This window comes from Carlito syrichta, unplaced genomic scaffold, assembly GCF_000164805.1.
Source record: "Carlito syrichta isolate Samal-C Ts95f unplaced genomic scaffold, Tarsius_syrichta-2.0.1 Scaffold304408, whole genome shotgun sequence".
NCBI classification, from domain to species: Eukaryota; Metazoa; Chordata; class Mammalia; order Primates; family Tarsiidae; genus Carlito; species Carlito syrichta.
This window is the reverse complement of record NW_007248504.1, coordinates 127,538-153,412: the sequence shown is the minus strand read 5'-3', so window position 1 is coordinate 153,412 and position 25,875 is coordinate 127,538. Positions and strand designations below refer to the sequence as shown.

The window sequence follows — 25,875 nt, the reverse complement described above, 5'->3', positions numbered from 1 at the left end:
AGAAAAGCATGCTGTTATTGTGGAATAGCAACAAGTTTGTTGGAACTCTAGAGAAGGGGGCTAGAAGGGAGAGATATTATACTAGATTGATAGTTTGGATGAGGTCAGAGGAGACATGCTTGTCTAGCTCAAAAATGAGACTTTATCCTACAGATGGTGGGTATTCTTCCTTTCTTTAGAAGTATGTTGTAGAAGCTCTGTGAGCCTTTTGTGTGCTAGGCATTGGGGATAGAGTGGTAGATGTAAAACAGACACAGTTCTTGCCCAGTGGAGGAAGAAGGCAGCAATCACTTGATTACAAAAACAGATATAAACGTACAAGTTTGAGAAACCTTACAATGGAAAGGTATATGATTCTGAGAACTGATGAAATGGATTTTTAAACTTAGGATAGTCAGGTTTCACTGTGGAAGTGACATTTTAAATGTGGTCCTGTAGGCGTTATTATCTAGGAGAAGTAGAGGATTGTTTAAGGAAGGGCGTAGAAAGTGGCAGGTAAGAGGAATAGCAATTTGTGTTATTTCAGAGTTTACACATCTCCTGAAGGCTAACATTTGTTTAATTTTCTGATAGGCAGGAGACATTATCAAAACACATGAAATGAGTAATTTAGATATATTAACACTTTATAAAAGCTTTTTTAAAATTTTTTTTATCTTTTTTTTTTTTGAGTCAGAGTCTCACTCTGTTGCTCACACTGGAGTGCAGTGGCACAATCATGTGCAGTGGCTCACCACAGCCTTGACCTGCTGGATTTAGGCAATATTTCTGCCTCAGCCTCCCAAGTAGCTGGGACTGCAGGTGTGCGCCACCACACCCAGTTAGTTTTTTGGTTTATTGTAGAGACAAAGACTTGCCATATTGCCCAGGCTGCTCTCAGACTTTTAAAAGTTTTGACTGTGACTGACAATAAAAAATACTTTACACACATATATGACTGAAACAAATATTTATAAAACAACATTTATTCTCACTATATTCAGTAGTTTCTGATTTTCTTTCTTTCATTCAAAAAAAGTGCTGTGACTTATTAGTGGATGGTGACCTGCAGTTTAAAAAACATGGGATTACAATGACCTGCTAGGTTGCTTTCCACCTTGTTATTTGTTTATAAAACTATTACCGGTATTCACAACCTAACTCCACTGACTAGTGAGTTGTGTTTTTGATCTGTGGTTATTGGGGTGCATTGAGTGCATGAACAGTCCTCGTTCCGTTTTAAAACTGAATATGTTTTGAAAGCTCTATAATACACAATATTCTAGAGATGTTTTTATTTTTTTAGTGAGGTAATTCAGTTGCAGGAGGTTGAGTTATTCAGCTGCCTCAGTTTTACTGCACATCACTATCATTGGTCTTTACAAGGGTCCCCTCTCCTCTCCTCTCCTCTCCTCTCCTCTCCTCTCCACTCCTTTCCTTGTCTTGCTTTTGTTTTGGTTTTTTTTATGGATTTATCAGACAATCAAAAATAGAAAAAAATACTATAATAAATCTTCATATATTCATATTCTACAGTCAATAGCGTATGGCCAATCTTGTCTCATCTCTGACACTATAATCTCACACAGCCTGAATTATAAAGGGAATTTCAAGACCCTTCTCTGGTTTCCTTTGTTTATTCTATTCTATCCCTCTTTCTCTTTCTTATTCTCCTCTGGACCTGCTCAGGCAACCAACGAATATGTTTAATGTGTTTCTTCTGGCAAAATGTGTACTGTCTTATGTGCATTTATTTTTAATTTGTATAAACCACATGTTATGTCTAATTCTATTTCTTACGAGTTTTCTGAATTCACTTAACATTGCTTTTAAGATCTATCATATTGCATGTTCTTCTGGACTGTTGATACCAACTGCTGATGGTATTCATGGTGAGCGTCTACCACATGTTACTTCTCTGCTCTCCCAGTCATAGATACTCACGTTTCCTCAAACTTCTCTCCATAACTGATACTATTTCTGTAAATATGTCTACTTATATACCTGTGTGAGATTTTCTTATAATTATGCATTCAAAACAGGAATTGCCAGGTCATACAATATGTAGATTGAATTTGAGTAAGTATTGTCACATTGTTCTGTAGAACAGTAACAACAGTCTGTGCTTCCACAGACATGTATGCAGGAATTTGTGTCCTTACATCCTTGCCAACACTTGGCATTATTTTAATTTTTGATTTTTGCATAAATCACAAAATGATTTATCTCATTTTAATTTGCATTTATCTCATTACTAATAAACTTTAGCATCTCTTCACATGCTTGTTAACCTTTTGAGTTTTCTGTTCTGTAAATTGCCTGTTTATATCTTTTACCCATTTTTCTTTTGGGATTACTTTTTTTGTTAATTGGCAGGAGTTTCTTACATATTCTTGATAGTAATCACTTAACTTTTAGACATTAAGAATAATTGCCATTTTGTCATAAATTAACTTTGCCCATGGTGTCCTTAATTGAACAAAAACCTTAATGTAATACATTTTATCAGGTTTTTTTCCCTTTTTGTTTGTACTTATGAAATTTTAAGAAGTTATTTTCTACTCCTATAGCAGAAAGATGTTTGTTGTTGTTTTCTTCTGTTAACTTTATAGTTTTAGCTTACATATTTAGATATATACCAGTGTACCTTGGAGACATTGTAGGTTTGGTTCCAGGCCACCACAATAAAGCTAGTCACATGAATTTTTTTATTTCACAGTGCTTATGCTTATACTATCCTATAGTCTGTTAAGTGTGTGATAGCACTATGTTTAAAAAAAAGTACATACCTTCATTTAAAAACACTATATTGCTAAAAAATGCTAACAATCCTATGATCTTTCGGCGAGTCATAATCTTTCTACTGGTAGAGGGTCTTGACACAATGTTGATGGCTGCTTAACTGACCAGGGTGGTGGTTGCTTGAAGGTTAGGGTAGATGTGGCAGTTTATTAAAGTAAGTTTGCTATACCAATTGACTCTTTCTTTCATGAGAGGTTTTCTTGTAGCATGCAATGCTGTTTGATAGCATTTTACCCACAGTGGTACTTCTTTCAAATTTGGAGTCAGCCTTCTCAAACCCTGCCACTGCTTTATCAAATAAGTCTGTGGAATCCTTCATTGTTTAAGTCCTTCATTGTCATTTTAACAGTGTTCACAACATCTTCACTAGCAGTAGATGGAATCTACAAGAAAACACTTTTTTTACTTGCCCATAAGAAATAGCGCCTCACTGGGCTCAGTGGCTTAGCCTGTAATCCCAGCACTTTGGGAGGCCGAGGCGAGTGGACTGCCTGAGCCTGTGGTTCCCGCCCGGCAACTTGGCGAGACTTTATCTCTACAATAAATCAAAAATTAGCTGGGCATAGTAGCGCGCACCTGTAGTTCCAGCTACTTGGAAGGCTGAGGCAGAAGGATTGCCGAAGCCCAGCAGGTCAAGGTTGTGGTGGCCAGGAGCGTGCCACTGCACTCCAGTCTGGGTGACAGAGTGAGACTCCAACTCAAAAAAAAAAGAAAAGAAGTAGCGCCTCATCTGTTCACCTTTTATGAAATTGCAGTAAGTCAGTCACATGTTCTGAATGGGCTCAACTTACGATTCTAGATCTCTTGCTGTTTCCACCATATCTGCAGTTACATCCTCTACTGAAGTTTTGAACACCTCAAAGTTGTCCATGAGGATTCTATCCAACTTCTTCTGAACTCCTGTTCAAGTTGATATTTTGGCCTCCTCTTTTGAATCACAAATGTTCTTAGTGCATCTAGAATAGAGAATCCTTTCCAGAAAGTTTTCGTTTTATTTTGCTTATATCTCAGAGGAATCACTATCTATGGTAACTATAGCCTTACAAAATGTGTTTCTTAAATAAGAACTTAAAAGTCTAAATTACTCCTTGATTCATGGGCTGCAGAATGGATGTTGTGTTAGCAGGCATGGAAACAACGTTAATCTCTTTGTACATCTCCATCAGAGCTCTTGGGTAACCAGGTGCATTGTCAGTGAGCAGTAATATTTTCAAAGGAGGTGTTTTTTTTTGTTGTTGTTTTTCTGAGCAGTAGCTCTTAATAGTTGGCTTAGAATATTTAGTAAACCATGCTGTGAACAGATGTGCTGTCATCAGGCTTTATTGTTTCATTTATAGAGCACAGGCAGAGTAGATTCAGCATAATTCTTAAGGGCCCTAGGATTTTGGGAATGGTAAGTGCATTGGTTTCAATTAAAATTATCAGCTGCATAATCTCCTAACAAGAGAGTCAGTCTGTCCTTTGAAACTTTGAAGCCAGGCATTGACTTTTCTTCCCTTGCTGTAAATGTTCTAGATGCCATCTTCTACCAATATAACACTGTTTCATCTACATTGAGAATCTGTTGTTTAGTTGTAGCCACCTTCATCAGTGATCTCAGCTAGGCCTTCTGGATAACTTGCTGTAGTTTCTCCATCAGCACTTGATGGCTCACCTTGTACTTTTATGTTATGGAGGCAGCTTCTTTCCTTAAACCTCATGAACAAATTTCTGCTAACTTTTGACATTTTTCTGCAGTTTCCTTACCTTTCTCAGCTTTCATAGAATTGAAGAGAGTTAGGGCCTTGCCCTGGATTGGGCTTTTGCTTTAGGGAATATTGTGGCTGGCTTGATCTTCTGTCTGAAACACTCAAACTTTATCCATATCAGCAATAGGCTGTTTTGCTTTGTCATTGTTCATGTCTTCACTAGAGAAGCACCTTGAGTTTCCTTTAATAATTATTCTTTGCATTCCAAGTTGGCTAACTATTTGGTGCAAGAGACCTAGCTTTTGACCAGTTTTGGCTTTTTATATGTCTTCCTCACTAAGCTTAACCATTTTTAGCATTTGATTGGAAGTGATACACGTGAGACTCTTACTTTCACTTGAACACTAAGAAGCCAATGTAGGGTTATTAATTGGCATAATTTCAGTATTGTTGTGTCTCAGGGAATAGGGAGGTCCGAGGAGAAGAGAGTCAGGGAATGGCTGGTCAATGGAACAGTCCCAACACACAGCATTGATGGACTACGTTTGTCATCTTATATGTGTGACATTGTGGTGCTCCAAAACAATAACAAAAATAACCTCAAAAATCACTGATCACCATAACAAATTGATGATAGTACTGAAGAAGTTTGAAATATTGCAAGAACCAAAACGTGACACAGACACGAAGTGAGCTTATGCTGCTGGAAGAATGGCACCAATAGACTTCCTCAGTGAAGAGTTGCCACTACCTTCAGTAAAAAATACTGTATCTGCAAAATGCAGTAAAGTGAAGCTCTGTAAAGTGAGGCATCCATCTGGAATACCTCTTTGTATGTGGGCATATGCATTTCTTTCCTTTTTTCTTCTTCTTCTTTTCTGTTTTTGTTTAAGAGATAAGGTCTTGCTCTGTCACCCAGGCTGGATCCAGTAGTATGGCCACAGTTCATTATAACCTTGAACTTTTTGGACTCAAGAGATTCCCTCTCCTCAGCCTCGCGAATAGCTGGGGTTACAGCTGCATGCCACCATGCCCAGCTAATTTTTTTTTTTTAACTTTTTGTAGAAATGAAGTCTTGCTATGTTGCCCAAGCTGGTCTCAAATGCTTGGTCTCAAGCAGTCCTCCTACCTTGGCTAGGGTTACAGGTGTCATTGCGCCCAGCCAAATGATTTTTCTTTATGTCTTAAGCAGTTCAGCCTTTCCTCATTATGTAGCACTCTCTTTATTCTATCTTAAGTTCCTGTTCATACATGGATCTGTCTCAAAACTCTCTTGTTACATTGATTTATATGCGAGGCAGCACAGTAAAGTGGTTAAAATCTTCAACTCCAGCTCTGCTGTTTGTTAACCATTCAATCTTGGGCAAATCACTTAACCTCTTTGTTACCTCAGTTTCCTTATCTAAATCATGGGAATAATGCAATCTACCTCACAAGGCTGTTTAAATAACAAATAATAAGGATTATTAAATAAATTAAGGATTATATAAATTAAAGATTATTTATTAAAGAGGATTAATTAAGGATTATTTATTAGGGAGGATTAAAGAAATAAAGATTTTTTTAAAGTGACTGTTCACAATAGAAATTGTTACATAGTGTTTTTTAGGTACATATATAAATGTAAGCTGTTCATTCTTTTGATGTACTTTTTTTGTTACTATGGCTTTATAAATACTTGGTGATTTCTTCTCATACTACGTTTTCTGTTACTTTTTAAAAATTTGCTTTGCTACACCTGGACTTCTGTTCATCTGAATTTCAGGGCATTTTTCTCGACTATACTTACACTTTCTTGATTTAAATTAGTCTGACAAAATGCCAAGGAAATGCTGACTGTGATGCAGTATAAGTGATTATTTGTAGGGAAGCAGGTATGACTTGGTTGGATCTGATGAAACTTGATAATGCTTGTGAGAGTCTCAGTAGCTGTCCTGGCTTACTGTTCACTTATCTGTAGCATAAGAAGCTTGTTTCTCCACGTCCTCATATTGTGTTTCTTTTCCTTCTCTTTTGCTTTTATATTCTCTGCCTTTCTTCTTGGTTTACTAATAATAAATGGCAGAAGATCATGAAATTTATGTAATTCCTTTGCGATCATTATTTGATATTTATTCTCTATTATCCTACCTTTTTTTTTTTTTGAATTGGAGTTTCACTCTGTTGCCCTCTGCACTCTGGCTGGAGTGCAGTGGCACACTCACGGCCATGGCAGCCTCAACCTGCTGGGCTCAGTTAATCCTTCTGCTTCACCCTTTCAAGTAGCTGGAACTACAGGTGTGCGCTACCATGCCCGGCTTATTTTTTGATTTATTGCAGAGATGAGGTCTCATCAAGTTGCCCAGGCTGGTCTTGAACCCCTGAGCTCAGGCAGTACTCTTACCTTAGCCTCCCAAAGTGCCAGCAGAGAGAGAGAGAGAGAGAGAAAGAGAGACAGACAGAGAGAGAGAGACAGACAGAGAGAGAGAGACAGAGACAGAGAGACAGAGACAGAGACAGAGAGAAACAGACTGACTCATCTCATCCTGTCTCAGGCTGGAGTGCAGCAGCATGATCATGATCACAGCTCACTGCAGCCTTGAGTCCCTGGGTTCGGGTGATCAATTCTTTCACCTCAGCCTCCCAAGCAGCTAGGACTTTAGGTATATGCCATCACACCTGGCTAAGTTTTTGATTTTTTTTTTTTAGAGAGACATGGTCTTGCTGTGTTACCCAGGCTGGTTTCAAGCTCCTGGGCTCAAATAGTCCTCCTGCCTTAACCTCCCAAAGCTCTGGGATTAGAAGCATGAGTGACTGCACCTGGCCTAAAGCACTGGTTTTAATCAGACTAATCTGTGTATTTTGCAAATACTGGAACCTTCACTTTATTTTTATTTATATCGTGCATGAAACTTTCCTTTTTGTAGCATTGTACTAGTTCTTTTTGTATAATAACTTTTCATATTACTATACAGGCATGAATGAAGTTGAGATCTTCTGATTTCTTTTTCTTTTTCTTTTTTTTTTTTTTTTTTTGAGTCAGTCTCACTTTGTCACCCAGGCTGGCATGCAGTAGGATGGTTCACTGCAGCCTCAAATTCCTGGGCTCAAGTAATCCTCCTCCTCAGCCTCCCAAGTAGCTGAGACTGTAGACACGCACTGCTAAATAATTTAATTTTTTGTAGAGAGAGAGTCTCACAAAGTTCCTTAAGCTGGTCTTAAACTCCTGGGCTCAAGTAGCCCTCCTGCCTCTGCCTTCCAGAATGCTGGGATTACAGGAGAGAGCCACTACACTTAGTCTAAATCTTCTAATTTCTTAAATTCTGTAGCACCTTTTAAAAAAAAAAGTGCAATATGATAGGATTAAGAATTTTGACTTTGCATGCATATGTCTTGGATTCATATCTCTGGTTTGTTACTTTGGGCTGTTGCATGGTGAACAATTTACCCAGCACCTTTATGCCTCACTTTCTTTATGTGTAAGGTATTTTGCATAGTGTGACATATAGTAGGAATTGAGTAAAGATTTTATTTATGTATTCATTTAATATGTATATAGGACCTTCTGTGTTTTGGCCATTATACTAGGCTCTAGGGATAAAAAGTTAATAAAACAAGCAAAAATCATTACCTTCTTGAAGGTTACTTTATACTTGGGGGGTGCACAGTAAACTAATGAGATCTTTAGCATGTCAGATGTTGCTAAGTGGTGTGGAGTAAAATAAGGCAGATAAGTAGTGCTGGAGGAAGAATACTCTTTGAGATTAAAAAATCATGGAAGGCCTCTCTGCCAAGATGTGACTTTAGGGAATTTTGAAAGCAGGCCATATGGATGTTTAACTGGAGAAGCAGTGTGGCTAGAGTACACTGTTGGAGAGGAGAGGGTCTTATAGATCATTGAGTGGTTTTTAACCTTTACTCTGAATATGATGGAATCTTTTGGGTGGGGTGACATGACCTGATTCACCTTCCAAGAGGTAAACCTGCTGTGTTGGAGATGGTCCATTATGGGTCAAGGGAAGAAGTAGGGAAAGCATTTAGGAGGCTGTTGCAATAAGTTATGGAATTAATGAAAAGTGTTTAGAACCTGGATATATTTTATATGAACTTTTTGTTTAATCTTTATTTTAAAATATTTTCTGTCCTGACAGTAATACAGTTTGTTGCAGATAGTTTTGAGTTAGTCAGAATTGTGTACTGTTAATGTTTGACTACATAAATGAAGATACTTAAAATCTGTGATATGATACAAATTTATTTCCTATAACTTGTGTATATTTCTTTAATTTGATAATGGTGACAAATACCTCAATTAATTTAGCAAACAAGGGATCAATTTTCTTGTAATTGAAATTTTAAATTCTAGTTTGTATGTATGTATTTAATTTTTAAAACAATTCTAGTTACTAAAATTGTTATCTAAGGCGATATCAGTATGAACCACAAGTATTAAGGTATAATGATGGTAATGTTTCTATAGGTCTTTGGTGAAGGAAATATTTATAATAGATTCTTAAAGCACCTTGCAATTATTAAACAAAGTAACTTTTGAAAAGAATGATGCATTGATTAATATTATTAAAACAACTTATGTTGCCTACTTTACATTTTCCAGGAACATCATTTACAGCGAGCTATTTCAGCACAGCAAGTATTTAGAGAAAAAAAAGAGAGCATGGTCATTCCTGTTCCTGAGGCAGAGAGCAACGTCAACTATTACAATCGCTTGTACAAAGGAGAGTTTAAACAGCCAAAACAGTTCATTCATATTCAGCGTAAGTTTGTTAATTCATTGTTTTCTGTTTGTAATTTAAATTTATCAATCAGTGGAAATCTTTTCTCTTTTTTTTCCCGAAGAGATTTTAATTTTTCAACTTATACATACTGATTAATAGAAATATAATATAATCCCTTTATGCTTACATCTGAAGTTGGAGATCATTTTGAGTTTGATAGCTTTGCAACATTTGATATTTATGTAGTATAGGATTTTATATAGCACTTATGCTTAAGTAGACAGCTAAAAGGTGGTGGATTGTCATGCCCAGATGAGATTTACTAAAGGCCCCAATGCCCGGAAATAGGGGATGAGTCTTCTGAAATTTTTCAAAATTAGATTCATTACCTCTGCCATCATCTACTTTTTATAAAATTCTATCTAATTCTGCCTCCTTAATACTCTATTTTTCTCCCACTGTTACTGTTTAAATGATCACCATTTCTTGCTTAAAACTATTCCAGTAATCTATTGTTGTATTTACTGTTCTCTATCTCTTGTCCCTGTGCTCTTCTATCTTCTCCGTAAAGTCTATCTGCATCACAGTGGTCTTCCTAAATTGTCAGTCTGATCAATTACACTCTTAATTAAAATCCTACTGTCCTTTATTGCCTCCGGTAGTTTTCAGCTGATTTTGCAGACATGCTAGTGTCTTGGTATCTTGTCTGGTGTGTTAAATTTAAAAATGTTGGGTAGCTTGTTATAATAGAGATTCCAGAGTAGTACTTACCTGTCTTAGAATCTCTGGGGATGCCTGCTGATGTGTGTGTTTTAAAAGTTCCCCAAGTAATTCTGAAACATCACCAGATTTAAGAAAGACTACAAAATCAACTGTTTTTTATTGATTCTGAGATGCACAGTTTTCATCTTTGACATAAGATTGCATCTTAAGTTGCCATTATTCAGGATTGAAATCTTGTCCTTCTAAAGATAATTTGCATTTGCTTCTGCCAGGCATTTGGGGATATTGCCAACCTGATACCACTTTAAAGTCTTTGTTTGGTTTATTTTATTTATTTTTAGACCATAGTATTAGCTTTAATTCAGTCTGCAGACCTGCTCAGAGTTCAATTCTCAGGGGAAGGTTTTTTCTCCGACTCCTTTCCACCTAAAGGCAAGTTGAGAAGTACAAAGTTCTTTGCTTTCCCTTTCTGCATGGCTTGTTTCTTTCTTTAATCTTACTCCAAGACTGTATGTAGCCCTTTGGTAATGTAGCTTTATGCAGGAATATTCTGTTCTATTAGACTTGTTAATATTAAGACCCAACCATAAAGCTTTTTTTTTTTAAATTTAATGGATCATAGAGTAATGGTGCATCTTGTCGTTCATGGCAGTTTAGATTTGATAGAATTCAATAATAGTCAAATGCTTCAGTATGAATATATGATCCTTTGTAATTTGTTCTGTCTTCTCCTTTAACTCATCCTGTTGCTCTTCCCATTCACTCTCTGTGCCATAGAGACTACTAAAAATTACCCACATTTACCTTCTTCACATTTCATACTTACTTGCATGTGCTGTGGAAATCTTTTTCCCCTTTCTATAGCTCATTTAAGACTTAACTCCCTATGAAGGTCACCCTGACTTTTCTTATTCTACCTCTCTTCTTTGCTTATCATGGTATCTTAAACATACTTCTGTTAGAGGATTTGCCATACTTTATTGAAATTATTTGTAACCATTCTTTCTCTCCTTTTTAAACTGTGAGCTCCTTGAGGGCAGGACCTGTATGTTATTTTCTCTTGTATTTTCTGAGTAAAGTGTGTGACTTATAGATGCTTAATAAATGGTGTGTTTGTTGACTGAATTATTATTATTATTATTATTATTTTATTTTTGAGTTGAAGTCTCACTCCATCACCCAGGCTGGAGTGCAGTGGCTCCTGGCCATCACAACCTTGACCTGCTGGGCTCTGGTGATCTTCCGCCTCAGCCTTCCAAGTAGCCAGAACTACAGGCGCGAGCTGCCACGCCTGGCTAATTTTTGATTTATTGTAGAGACGAGGTCTCGAAGTTGCCCGGGCCGGTCTCGAACCCGCGGGCTCAGGTAATCCACTTGCCTCGGCTTCCCAAAATGCTGGGATTACAGGCTGAGCCACCAAGCCCGGCCGACTGAATTATTTTTTTAATGACTTTTAAAAAGTCCTTGGTGATAGAACCATTTTCCAGAGATTCTTTTCTCTGAAGTGGTCTAGCGAAGCACACATATAGAAGTTACTTATGTGATTTGTTTCCTCAGTGTTCTTTGACTTCAAGTCTCTTGAGCTTGTTGAATTTGCCTTTACTTTATTGTCAGTAAGGAAGAAGAGAGCTGTTCAGAATAGGAATTTTAAAGATCCCTCTTAAGCCAGAGTATCAGTTATTTTGTATTTTAATAATACTAGAGCTAGGCAACAAGACCATTTGTAAATACCATTCTAGAAAACCAAGAACCAAAAATCAGGTGTAATGCATCTGGGTCAGGTCCACTGAATATTACAATAAACATTATTCTTCTGTTGGCTTTGAAATTTCATTTTATTCTACCATTGTAAAGTAATAGAAAGTAAAAAAATAATAGAAAATTATTCTTTCTTTTTTTTAGTTTGTCAGCATACTACATACCGTGCAGTGTCATACTGTATATACATTTATTTATTCTGTCTTCTCTAGTCATAGTTAAGTTTCTCAGGTTTTTGTATATAGTCTCTGTCATTTAAAACATATATATAATTTTCTATCAAATTGATATTCCATAATTTACTTATTCATATCCGTATTATTGGACTTAAGATTATTTGTTCGAAATTTTAAACTCATGTTATTAATGATACTTTTTTTTTAAGGAAAGCTTAAAAATTTTTTTTAACATAACTTCTTACTAAGCCCTTAAATATAAGTAATTTCAGAAAATATCACTCTGAATTTTTTTATTCATTTAATGATAGATTTAAAAGAATCCCTATGTGCTTGGCTAGGAAAAAAAAGTTGTAAAATGTCACAGTGGGGTGACCTCGTTCACGCTTATCACATTGCTTGCCTGGGCTTTGGCTAGAACCTCTTTACTACTCTAGTCTTCCAATCCATCATCCACTGCCACTATTGTGATTACCACCATTTCAGAATTTTTCAATGATTGTTTGGGATAAAATTTTGTTTGTATAAGGCCCTCCTCTGTGCCTGTCCGACCACATTTCCCTGTGTGTTCTTCCTCTATGACCAGAACCTATTGAAATGAACTGTTTGAGGGTCTTTTTCCTCCTCTAAACTGTAAGCTTCTCAGGAGCAGAGGCTCCATCTTTACGTACTTTAGTATTTTTATTACCCATTGAAGTTCCAGACTATGGTCTTAATACACTTTTCTCCCCCTGATTTCTCTCACCCTTCTTGCTTTAAGTTACAATAATAATGAGCTCCTGGCAGCTCTTTGACATAAGTCAAAGCCTTACTTTTACTTTTCCGCTTGTTAAAATGCAACTTGCTTCCAGGATTACTTTTAGGGACCTTTTCCTGACTTTTCTCAGCACTATTTGCCTCAAGCCCAGCTTGTGTCATGTGCACACCTTCATTGTGGCACTGATCACCTTTAGTTGTGATCATTTGCCCTCTGTTGCCTCTCTATGCTATAAAGTTCATTGAGAACAGGAACTTTTTTCTTTGAATTTCACTGCCTAGTATGGTGCCTATAGTATGTGATTAGGTATGCAAGTAAATATTTGCTGAATAAATAAATAAATGATTAAATTAAAAGCATACACACCATGGCATTTTTGAGACATCAATATTGTAGGACTCAAAATTGTACACAGAGTCAAATATAAGGCTAAAATTATTAGTGCATACAGTGAAATTGAGAGACCTGCTGTGTGACATTCAAGTTAGAAATTAAAAGATGAATTTTGTTATTCACCAACTATGTTATTTTAGGGGGGGAAAAATGCCAGAAAGGAGTTGGGAGTGGAATGCCTCCAATCTGGTATAGATGTGAGATAAACATTCTTGTTTCTTCCTGTTGCTTTTAGTACTAGTTCTCCATAGTTACTCATAGTGATATTCTGAGGAACTTACTTAGTCACAACACTTTGAGGTGTTCTTACCAGGTGGGAAGCATTTTAAAAATATCTTTGATGACTTAAGATATTCACACTTTCACTTAGGCTGATTTTACACACTAGTTAGTTGTGTACCACATGCAGAAAAAAAAAAAAAAGACATTTTTCTTACTGTTATTAAAACACATTTATTTTGGGTGTTTCAATCCAAATGTTATAATTCTTTTGGAGCTCAGTAACTTTATTAAGTTCAGTACCCAACCTTTTCTCTTTAAGGAAACAACTTGGTTTGTATTTCAGTAAGTTCTCTATTTGATCTCCCATTATCTCTTTTATTTAATATGATAATATTTTACAATTGACATTAAGTATCTCAGAATTTTAGAACATGAAGGAACTGGAGGTATTGGGTTTTTTTTTTTTTTTTTTGTAGTTGGAGTCTCACTGTATCGCCCAGGCTGGAGTGCAGTGGCACGCTCACTGTCACAGCAGCTCAATCTGCTGGGCTCAGGTGATCCTTCTTCCTCAACCTTCCAAGGAGCTGGAACCCCAGGCATGCACCACCACACCTGACTAATTTTTTGATCTATTGTAGAGATGAGGTCTTGCTGAGTTGCCCAGGCTGGTCTCGAACTCTTGGACTCAGGCAATCCTCTCGTCTCAACCTCCCAAAGTGCTGGGATTACAGGTGTGAGCCACCACACCCAGATGAGCTATTGTTTCATAAGTATTCTAAAGTTAATTTGTGTCCAGTTTTGAACTCAGTTAAATGATTCTTGGTAGCAGGACTCATATCTTATATTGAAATGAGGGTTTGCTTTCCCCTCGCACTGAGAAACAGAGCAGTAGACCGGATAGGTGAGATAGCTTCTTGTTATCTGTCAGGCAGGAAGAACTCTCTCAAAGGGAAATAAAGTCTACTGTTTGTGTCTGTTCCTAAGATTTTAAGCCCTGACGAAGTGCTTGTCTGTGTGTGGACACCGCTGTACACTTTCATACCCTTAAAGCTGACTCCTTCTTAGTCTGATAAAACTGACCTTGTCAAGTCTACATTGGAAAAGAGAAAAAAATTACACTTACTGTAAAGTGAACTTGTATTCCACTAGGTTTTCAGCATGGATGAAAGAGATGCTGACTTAACATCTAACTTCAGTCTCATTTTCCTTGGAATGTCTTTTGATATGCTTTTCATTGAACAAAAATGATAGTTTGCCCTTTCTTCTTTTGAGGCAAACATATTTTGATTGGAAAGAGTTGGAAAAGATTCACAACATGATGAGCATTGTTTTGTTTATACAGTAAAACTTCTTGGTGAACAAGATGCATTCCAGGGACACAGTTTTCTTGTAAAAATGCCACTGCATATGTATTAAGAAATCAAATTAAGCACAGATCCCGTGAAATGACATCACACATTCAAATAAGTAAGTACTGGAAAAGCAGTACCATGAGTAGTAGATTGTGTTGGATTTGTGGAGAAAACATTCCAGGTGAAGCCAGATCCCAGGTTGAGGTGATTAGACGATAATTACTGGGACAGAGAGCAAGGCCAGGCCCTGAGGGCAACCCACATTTAGATCAACTGGCTGTAAGGCTCTTCCTCTTTTCTCAGATTGTGCAGAAGCTGTAACTGCCTCCTATCTTTGGGCAGAGCTGTGACTTTGGGTACCGAGGCTGAAATGGTTGGGTTATATTTGGGTGGCTACTAATCCAGGAAGGAGGTGTCTCCAAACCCAGAAGATATTAGATATTAAAGTAATGCCAGGCATTTTGTGAAGAAGTGAAACACCATTTGGTAGTCTGGGATAGAGAGATGAAAGAGAAGTCTGAGTTTAAAGGAGAGTGCCCTTTCAGCCTGTGTGCCTTTATTTATGTCCATTATTTAAAAAAAAAAGAATTTACGGTGACTTACAGTAAAATACAGCACAGTACATGAAAGACCATGGTTAAATAAATCAGGGAGAAAATAAAGACTATAATAAGGTAAATTGATGCATAGTGGCACATGTTTTAGGCATGGTGTAATTAACAGACAAAGCACAAAAGCAGATTAGTCATAAGGTGCATGTTCCTCGGCATTCAAGCATTTAGAACCCTTCTGTGGGACCTCTCAAAGAAAATATTGTGAGGTAACCCAGCATACCTGGTTGTGCTAGCAGGTGTTACAGGTCTTTAGCATGTTTACCTAGTAACTGACAGCTCATGAATGATTCTCCAGTGATGCCATACTGTTCAGTATCTTGTCTGTATCCCTACCATGATTAAAGGATATTTGCCTTCCCATCTTACCTAAGTAACAATTCCTTGGGCTGCCTACCTATAAAACAGTTTTCTAATATGCTTATTTCCTGAAAATCTCAATAGAAGACTCAACTTTTCCTTCCACAGTTATGGGTGAAAGACATAGTAAAATAATATTAACCAACCTTTGTGTCCAGGTTCTACTCATTTTTTCATATGTTTTATGTATACTAGGACAGTTATTGCTCAAAGGAATCTTATGAGGCAGCTAATATTTTCCTCCCATTTAAAACTTAAGATTACATAGAGACCCCAAAGTGATTTAGCTAGCAAGTGGAAGAGTCAGAATTTTAATCCAGGCCATCTGGCTCCAGAGTGTGCTTGTTTATGTTTCACTGCTTCTCAGTCATGACTGATCATTAAAAGTTGCGAATATTGATAAACATTAAACATAGACGTTCATTACAATTCCAAAGGGGTTGGTTATAGAATCAATAAAAGATTCCTCTTCTTTTTTTAATGGTTAAGTTGCAGGGCGGAGGGCAGATTGCCTGCTGATAGAAAAGGCTGATCCCCCTAACTGTTAATGACACTCTTCACGGAGGGGATTAATGAATGGAACAGCTCTGTGAATGGGTGTGAGGGAGGTGCCAAGCAAATGGAAAAACTTGAAGAAAAGGAACCGTAAGAGCAATAAAAACAAGCACTTCACATTTTACTGTCTTGCTGAGGGTAGTGAGGTATTCCATTGAAAGGGGTAAATTTTAGTTTTAGGGAAAGCCCAAGATCCAGTTTTTAAAAGAGCCTTTTAAGTTTTTTAAATCAAAGACATTGAAAGAAAAGCCGCTGGGGCAACAATATGGGCTGAGCCTTTAAAAGAAAAGCACTTCCATTTAAACACAGGCATGTGTGTACGTATTCACTATAAGAACACAAAATAGGAGGATCAGCCAGGACCATTGGGTTCTAGGACCTAACTGAGAACCCCTTTTAGTGCCTTTGGCTGTCCTGGTTTGCTGCAAGTCCAACCCATCTTTGAAGATAATCTCACAGTTCTGATAGAGGAAGGCCCAAATTGGGAAAGGACTGTGTGGCAGTTATTGATTTCAAAGCCCCCAACTAAGCACTGTTCCTGACAAAAAATAAGAGTTGCCTTGAATGAAATTTGTTGGACTGCATAGGACCTTGATCAAGTACGCTTCATTGTCTCTATATTTTTAAAAATTGTAGTTATTGTCCTGCTTATGGTTTCAGAGGAGACTAAAATGGATAATAGAAGTGATGTAAAGGATGAAAGAAGCCGGGCTTGGTGGCACAGCCTGTAATCCCGCGCCTTTGGGAGGCTGAGGTGAGCGAATTGCCTGAGCCCGTGGGTTCGAGACCCGCCTGGGCAGAAAGAGCTCATCTCTACAATAAATCAAAAAATCAGCCGGGCATGGTAGCGCATGCCTGTAATTCCGCCTACTCGGAAGGCTGAGGCGGAAGGATCGCCGGAGCCCAGCAGGTCAAGACTGCGGTGGCCGAGAGCGGCCATTGCACTCCAGTCTGGGCGACAGAGTGAGACTCCAACTCAAAAAAAAAAAAAGGATGAAAGAATAAAAATATCTCAGTGATTAAAAGAATTGTTTTCTCGCCTTTGGGAGGCTGAGGTGAGTGGATTGCCCAAACCCGCGGGTTCGAGACCCGCCTAGGCAGGCAAGACCTCATCTCTACAATAAAGTCAGAAAATTAGCCAGACGTGGTAGCACATGCCTGTAATTCTGGCTACTTGGAAGGCTGAGGTGGAAGGATCGCTGGAGCCCAGTAGGTCGAGGCTGCGGTGGCCGGGAGCTGCCACTGCACTCCAGTCTGGGCGACAGAGTGAGACTCCAACTAAAAAAAAAAAAAAAAAAAAAAGAATTGTTTTCTCACTGACAGTTTTCTTGTCAATAAAGTAATCAATATTACAACAATACACAATTCTTTCTCTGTGGAGTTGAGTAAAGCCACTTTTTTCCCTCTCCTAAACTGGCTTTTGTTCAAAAATAGTTTTCTCATACCTAGCTTAAAGTCTTTGTTTCTCTGACAGAAACTAAAAAAATAAAGGGTTTTTTTTTTTGAGAAGCTGATTTTTGTGCTCTGATTGTAATAAGTAAAATATTAATTGCAGAAAAAGATTAATCTCATTTCCCAAAGATAACTAACACAGATAAAGGTTGTATCTTCTTTCCTTTTTTACAAATATGCCTCATAATGTATATATGCATATATATGTGTGTGTGCATATTTGTGGCATTTGCTTTTTTTTTTTACTGTCATAGAGAAGCATTTTCCCATATAATTAAATACTTGTAATAACTTCTGGAAGCTCTAAATTGTTACAAAGTAGTTTTTATCTTTCAGTAGTCAGCAGGAGTCTGTTTTAAGGCCAGTACTGAAGGTTTTTATTTGTTTCTACATTAATTGACAAGGAGTTTTAGACTCAAATTATTAGTAAGCTAATACTTTGCATTAGTAAAATATGAATTTTCAGTCAAGGAAAAGTAAGATTTTAGCCTTTTAAAAATTGATCAACTTTATTTTAAAAATTCATTTTAGATTTTCAAAAAAAATGAGCAGATAGCATAGAATTCCCATATGTTACCCCCCAAACACACACAATTTTTCATATTATTAATATCTTTATTAGTTCATTTGCTACAGTTAATGATGTTGGTACTGTATTATTAACTAAAATCCATAGTTTACAGTTTGCTCATTGTGTTGTTCAGTTGTAGGGCTTTTAAGAACTATGTAACCCTGTGGATCCACCATTACAGTATCCTACAGAATAGTTTCACCACCCTAAAAACTCCCTGAACTTCAGTGATACATCCCTCCAAATCCCTGGCAACAACTGATTTTTTTTTCTATCTCTTTAATTTTTTCTTTCCCAGAATATCATATCATTGGAATCATATAGTACCTAGCCTTTTCACATCGGCTTCTTTGACTTATTAATATGCATTTACTTTTTATGCCTTTTTGTTGCTTGACAGCTCATTTCCTTTTATCATTGATTAATATTTAATTGGATGTACCCCAGTGTTTATTCATTCACTTATTGGAAGATATCTTAGTTGCTTCCAGTATCATATGATCATAAATAAAACTGCTCTAAACATTCGTGTGCAAGTTTTTGTGTGAATGTGATTTTTAACTCAATTGGGTATGGCACAATTGCTGTATCATATAGTAAAAGTATGTTTAGTTTTGTAAGAAACTGCCAAACTGGCTTCCCAAGTGGCTGCATTATTTTGCATTGTCATTGACAGTGAGAGTTACCTGTTGCCCTTCTGCATTCTTACCGACATTTGGTTTTGTCAGTTTTTGGATTTCAACCATTCTAATAGGTGTAAGGTTACCGGTATGTCATTGTTGTCATTTGCCATTCCCTAATGACACAGGATGTTGAGCACCTTTTTATTTGATAAATAGTCACTTATGTGTCTTCTCTGGTGAGGTGTCTGTTCAGATCTTCTATCCATTTTAAAATTGGATTATTTATGTTATTATTGAGTTTTAAGTGTTCTTCATATATTTTGGATACAAGCCCTTTATAGATATGTGTTTTTTATATTTTCTTCCTCTTTGTGCCTTGTCTTTTCGTTCCATAACACTGTCTGTCACAGAGCAAAAGTTTTAATTTTCGTGACATCTAGCTTATCAGTTTTCTTTCATGGTATGTTTTTGGTATTATTTCTAAAAGCTCATCATCAAGCCAAAGATTACTGAGATTTTCTCCAATGTTATTTTCTAAAAGTTTTATGGAGTGCATTTTATATTTAGGTCTGTGATTCAATGTTGAGTTAGTTTTTGTGAAGGATTCAAGGTCTGTGTCTAGATTTGTTTTCCATCTGGGTGTCATTCCAGCACCCGTTGTTGAAAGGACTATTTTTTTTTTTTAACCATTGAGTTTCCTTTGCCCCTTTGTCAAAGATCCTTCATCAAAGACTATATTTGTATGGATCCATTCCTGGACATTCTTTCTATACTGTTCCATTAATCTAGTTGTGTATTTTTATTTTGTCAATATCATGTTGTCCCGATTGCTGGAGCCTCATAATAAATCTCAAAGTCAGGTAGTGTCCTCTGACTGTTCTTTTAACTACTGTATGACTCTTCTGGGTATCTTGCCTTTCCATATTAACTAGAATCAGGTCATCAGTGTCCACAAAAAAATTTGCTGGGATTTTTATTAGGATTGTTTTGAATCTATTGATCACATTGGGAAGACCCAACATCTTAACAGTACTAAGTCTTTCTATTCCATGAACATGTAATAATCTCTGCATTCTTTGATTTCTTTCATCCGAGTTTTTGTAATTTTCTTCATATAGGTTCTGTACATATTTTGTTAGATTTATACCTAAGTGTCTTTGTGGGGGGGGGGTTCTAATGTAAATGGCATTGTGTTTTTAATTTCACATTCCAAGTGTTCATTGTTGGTCTGTAAGAAAGCAATTGACTTTTGTCAATTAACTTGGTATATTAACTTTATTTGTTTTAATTTTTACACTGCATCCTTTCCGTACTCCCTAATTAGTTCCAGGATTTTGGTTTTTGGCCAATTCTTTGGAATTTTCTACATACATTAGTCATTTGCAAACAAAGACAGTTTCATTTCTTCCTAATCTGTACACTTTTTCTTGTCTTATCGCATTAGTGAGTACTTCCAGGATGATGCTGAATAGAAGTGATGAGAGGGGACTTTCTTGCCTTGTTCCTGATCTTAGTGGGAAAGCATCTAGTTTTTTACAATTATGATATTAGCTGTAGGTTTTCTGTAGAGGTTCTTTATCAAGTTAAAGAAATTCTTCTCTATTCCTAGTTTGCTGAGAGTTTCTGTCATGAAAGACTATTAGATTTTATGAAATGCTTTTTCTGCATCTATTGATGTGATCATACAGAGAGAAATTGGGTGATTTTATCATTATGCATCATAGTGTAATTTACATAACCCAGATGGTACAGCCTACTATACACCTTGAGTACCATCTAGGTTATGTAAGCTACATTCTGATGCACAACAGTGAAATCACCCAATCTCTCAGAACATTTCACCATTGTCAAGCAATGCATGGCTGTATGTATGTGTTTGTTTATATGTAAATAAAATACATACATATTATATATATAAGCATTTGTAATAGAATACATTGCTATTACTATTTTGAAGAAACTGTTATCTATTAGGTAGTTAAAAGTTTTTATTTTACCTTCACTTGTTGACCCTTTCTTTCTTTATGTAGATCTGAGTTTCTAAACCATATCATTTTCCTGTTCTCTAAAGAACTACCTTTAAAATTTCTTGTAGGTCTTTAGTTTCTCCTTCACTTTTGAAAGGTAATTTCAGAGTACAGAATTTTAGGTTTGCAAGGTTTTATTCTCTCAACATTTTAAATATTTCACTGTACTCTGCTTGTTTGCAAGATTTCTGAGAAGAATCTGATATAATTCCTCATTTTTGCTCCTCAGTAGGTAAGGTAGTTTTTTTCTGGCTACTTTCTTTTTTATTTTAGTTGGAGTCTCACTCTGTCGCCCAGACTGGAGTGCAGTGGCTGCTCCCGGCCACCACAGCCTCGACCTGCTGGGCCCCGGCTATCCTTCCACCTCAGCCTTCCGAGTAGCCGGAATTACAGGCAGGCGCTACCACGCCCAGCTGATTTTTTGATTTATTGTAGAGATGAGGTCTCGCTGCCCAGGTGGGTCTCGAACCTGCAGGTTCAGGCAATCCACTTACCTCAGCCTCCCAAAGGTGCGGGATTACAGGCTAAGCCACCGAGCTGGGCTTTTCTGGCTACTTTCAAGGCTTTGTCTTTGATGTTCTGATGTTTGAATATGATTTACCTAGTGTAGTTTTTTTGGGGGTGGGGGGGACTTTATCCTGCTTGGTATTCTTTGAGCTTACTGAATCTAATTAATTTGGAGAAATTCTCAGTTATTGTTGCTTCAGATATTGCTTCTGTTCCTTTCTTTTTTCTCTTTCTGGTATTCCCATTACATGTATTTACACCTTTTATTCTTTTATTTTTTGAGTTGGAGTCTCACTCTGTCTCCCAGGCTGGAGTCCAGTGGCACGCTCATGGCCACCCCAGCGTCGACCCGCTGGACTCCAGCGATCCTTCTGCCTTTGCCTTCCAAGTAACCAGAACTACAGGCGCACACTACTGTGGCTGGCTAATTTTTGATTTATTGTAGAGACAAGGTCTTGCCAAGTTGCCCAGGCGGTCTTGAACTTGTGGGCTCAGGCAATCCACTCGCCTCAGCCTCCCAAAGTGCTGGGATTACAGGCTGATCCACTGAGTCTGGCCTACACCTTTTATAGATGTCCCACAGTTCTTGAATATTCTGGGTTTTTTTCTGTTGTTTTTTCCTTTGCTTTTCAGATTTGGAAGTTTATATTGTCATATCCTCAAACTGAGAGATTTCTTTTCTCAGCTGTATGCAATCTACTAATGAACCCCTCAAAGGCATTTATATTACAGTAGTTTTGGTCTGTCTTTTTTTAAATTTCTTTTTTTTAGAATTTTGATCTCTTTGCTTATTACATTATTCATCTGTGTTTGAATGTTGTCTACTTTTTTCCACTAAAGCCTTAAGTATATTCATTATAGTTTTTAAAAATTTCTGACCAGAAAAATACGAAATTCCTGTCATATCTGACTCTGATTCTGATGCTTGTTTAGCCTCTTATGCCTTATAGTTTTTCTAGAAAGGTGAGTGTGATGTACTGGGTAAAAGGAACTGCTCAAATAGAGTTTTAATGAAGTAGCAGTATGGTGTCGTGGTGGTGTTTTATAGTCCTATGATTAGATCTGTCTTTGGTGAACTTAGGTCTCTGGACTGTGAATTTCGCCAGTGCTTTTCAGTTTTCCCCTTTTAGATGAGATAGGCTACCTAGAGGGGGTTGGAGTTGGGTATTTCCTCCCATATGCAAGGCTAGAGGCAACTAGAGTTGCACTTTTTCCTGGTAAGCTCTGATAAAACCCCAGCAGGTTAGGCTTTAGTGAAACAGTTTCTCTAAGTGCAGGTTTTGTTATGGACAGAATGCTCTGGCACAATTAAAAAATGCTTACTTTTCTGGAAGCACAAGGGTATTTTTTTCCAATATTCACTATGAAGACCTGGTCGAACTCCTAAAAGGTGTAACTCACTAGAGTGTTAGAGCCTCCCAATGACTGCAATGCCTGGAGTTTTTTTTGTTTTGTTTTGTTTTTTTTATCTATCACTTATCCATATTGGGTCATTCAGTTATAGTTTTGGTTTTCCAACTCTCTTCCCTTTACCCATTGGTTCTTTGGGAGGTTTCTGCTAGTGGGTTTCTGCTCCAGTAAGTTGTGATTCTCTGTATTCACCTGTCTGTCTCTCCAGTTTTGAGGGCAGTTGTTTGCCCTGTGACCTTATTTCTCTGACAGATCTAAGTGTGGTTAATTTTCAGTTTGTTCAGCCTTTTACATGTTAGGATGGGGTGACAACTTCAAGTTCCATACATGCCAACCAAGAAACTGGAAGTCTTACATATTACTTTGTTTTCAGCTGTTTTTCACTTAATGTTTGCATTTTTTTCCTTGTCATTGTCTGTATAATTTTTATTGATTGTGTAGTTTCTGAGGTTGATAGTAACAATAAATTTTTTGTAATTGAAACAGATTTTAAATTTTTTTGAGGGGCTATCATTGATAATACTGCTTGCATTCATGGTTTTGTCTTTTCAATTCTTAGAGAGTTATAAAAAGAAAACTTTAAAACTCTGTTCTTGTGGAATTTTTTATTATTTAAATGCCTAAGTCATTCAGAGCCAAGTGTGGTCAATACCTTAGATACCATTTTGATTTTCAAGATATTTTTGGCTGTAAAATGTTAGACTGTTTTCTCTTACAGAATTTATAATCTTATTCTGAAAAGAGTTTCAGAGAAGAGTTCTCCAAATCCTTTCTTTATTTTTATTGAAATATATGTATGCTCCTGGAGGATTAAGCTCATAGCTTATTTTACTTTTTAAAAAATAAAATTTTCTTAATTTTAAAAAGTTTTATAATTTTTTAATTAAAAAATTAATAGGGACATAATAATAATACATATATTGGACTAGATGATGTTGTGATACATATAATGTATAGTGATCAGATCAGGGTAATTAGCATTCCATCATATCAAAAATTCCATCAAATCGCAATATTTTTTATCTGACTTTGGACTCATTCTAGTACTATTTGGTAGATAGTGTTAAAAGAAACAAATTGAAATATTCATAAACTTTCTAATTTTTTGGAATACAGAGTTTCTAATCTTTGTGAGCAGCTTTGTTAGGCCTCTGGGTGTTAGAATTGGCTTAGATTTATATTAGAATACAAGAGATAGGTTCTGAGAAAGTTGTGCTTAAACATACTCTGTTTACTTTTTATTTTGACACAGTTTTAATTAAATTTTTACAATTTGGCCTAATTTTCAGTTTATGAAAAGTTACAATAGTATAATGATTTCTGCATACCATTCTTTGTGTTTCACTAAATGTTAATTAACTTTTTTTTTTTTTTTTTTGAGTTAGAGTCTCACCCTGTTGCCCAGGCTGGAATGGAGTAGCATGCTTACGGCCACCACAGCCTCAACCTACTGGGCTCAGGTGATCCTTCTGTTTCAGCCTTTCAAGTAGCTGGAACTACAGGTGTGCACCACCATGACCAGCTAATTTTTTTGATTTACTGGTAGAGATGAGGTCTTACTATGTTACCCAGGCTGGTGTGGAATCTGTGGGCTCAGGCGAGCCTCTCACCTCAGCCTCCCAAAGTGCTGGGATTACAGGTGTGAACCATTGTGCCTGGTGTTAATTAACATTTAATGGTATTTGCTTCCTGCTTGCTCTTTCTGTTTCTCCTATCTCTTTCTCTCTCCCATCCTTTCTCTCTTCTTCCTCGTTATTTTCTTTCTAAATCCTTTAAGAGTAAGTTGTAAATGTTATACTCCTGTATGTCTGAATTCTTCAACTTATGTTTTTTTTTATAAACACAGACATTCTCTTCTAAAACTACAGCAATTATCAAAATCAGTAAATTGTCATTGATATAATTATCTACTTTGTTGACTTTGTGCATAATTTAATAATTGCTTTAATAATGTTCTTTATAATGAGGGAAAATCCCAGATGATACATTGCATTCACTTGTTATGTCTCTTTAGACTGCATCTGAGCCTTTTTGTGCTTCATACCACTGACATTTTTGGAGTATAGGCCAGTTATATTTTAGAAAGTTTTTCAATTTAGGTTTACCTGTTTCCTCATGATATGATTCAGTTTTACATGTGGATTTTAAATTTTTTTATTGTAAAAAATACACAACATAAACTTACCCTCTTAACAATTTTTAAGTGTGTTACTGTATGCAATATTGTTAACTTCATTATATTGTTGTACAACAGATCTTTATAACTTTTTTTATTGTAAACTGAAACTCTTTTTAACCATTAAACAACAATTCTCTGTTACCCCTCACCCCCAGCCCCTGGCAACCCCATTCCACTTCCTATCTCTATGAACTTGACTACTCTACTTACTCAGTATAAGTAGAATCAAAGAGTATTTGTCCTTTTGTGTCTGGCTTATTACATGTCTTTAAGGTTTGTCCATGTTGTAGTATGTGTTAGAATTGCCTTCATTTTTGAAACTGAATAGTATTCATTGTATGTGTATACCATATTTTCTTTATCCGGTTATCTGTCCATGGACGTTTGGGTTTGCTTCCATCTCTTGGCTATTGTGAGTAATGGTGCTGTGAACATGGGTGTGTGCATCTCTCTTTAATATCCCATTTTCAAATCTTTTGGCTATATATCCAGAAATGGGATTACTAGATCATATGGTAGTTCTATTTTTAATTTTTTGAAGAACTACTATCCTGTTTTTCAAAAGGACTGTACCATGTTACATTTCCACTAGTGGTTTCACTTTCTCCACATCCTTGCCAACATGTGTAATTTTCTGTTAGTTTGATAGTGGCTGTCCTAATGGGTGAGCGATGATATCTCACTGTGGTTTTGATTTGCATTTTCCTGGTGATTACCAATTTTGAGCATCTTTTTATATGCTGGCCATTTGTGTATCTTCTTTAAAGAAATGTCTATTCACATCTTTTGCATGTTTTTAAAATGAGGGTTTTTTTTTTATTCTTGAGATTTAGGAGTTATTTATTTAAGGATATTAATTCCTTATCCATACATGGTTTGTGAATATTTTTCTTATTTTGCAGGCTGCCTTTTCAGTATGTTGATTGTTTCCTTTGCTCTGCAGAAGTTTTTAAGTTTGCGGTAACATTTGTCTGTTTTCTTTTTGTTACCTATGCTTTAGTGTCATATCCAATTA

The 25,875-nt window shown here is 36.6% G+C and overlaps 1 protein-coding gene across 2 annotated transcripts in view; it reads left to right on the top strand.

Moving 5' to 3' along the window:
- Positions 1–25,875, top strand: part of EPC2 (enhancer of polycomb homolog 2) — a 114,180-nt gene that overhangs the window by 30,427 nt on the left and 57,878 nt on the right. For both annotated transcript variants that reach the window (XM_008059868.2, XM_008059869.1), the window contains one exon: positions 9,064–9,223. In XM_008059868.2, the coding sequence (XP_008058059.1) occupies positions 9,064–9,223 (160 nt within the window). The remainder of the gene's footprint in view (positions 1–9,063; positions 9,224–25,875) is intronic.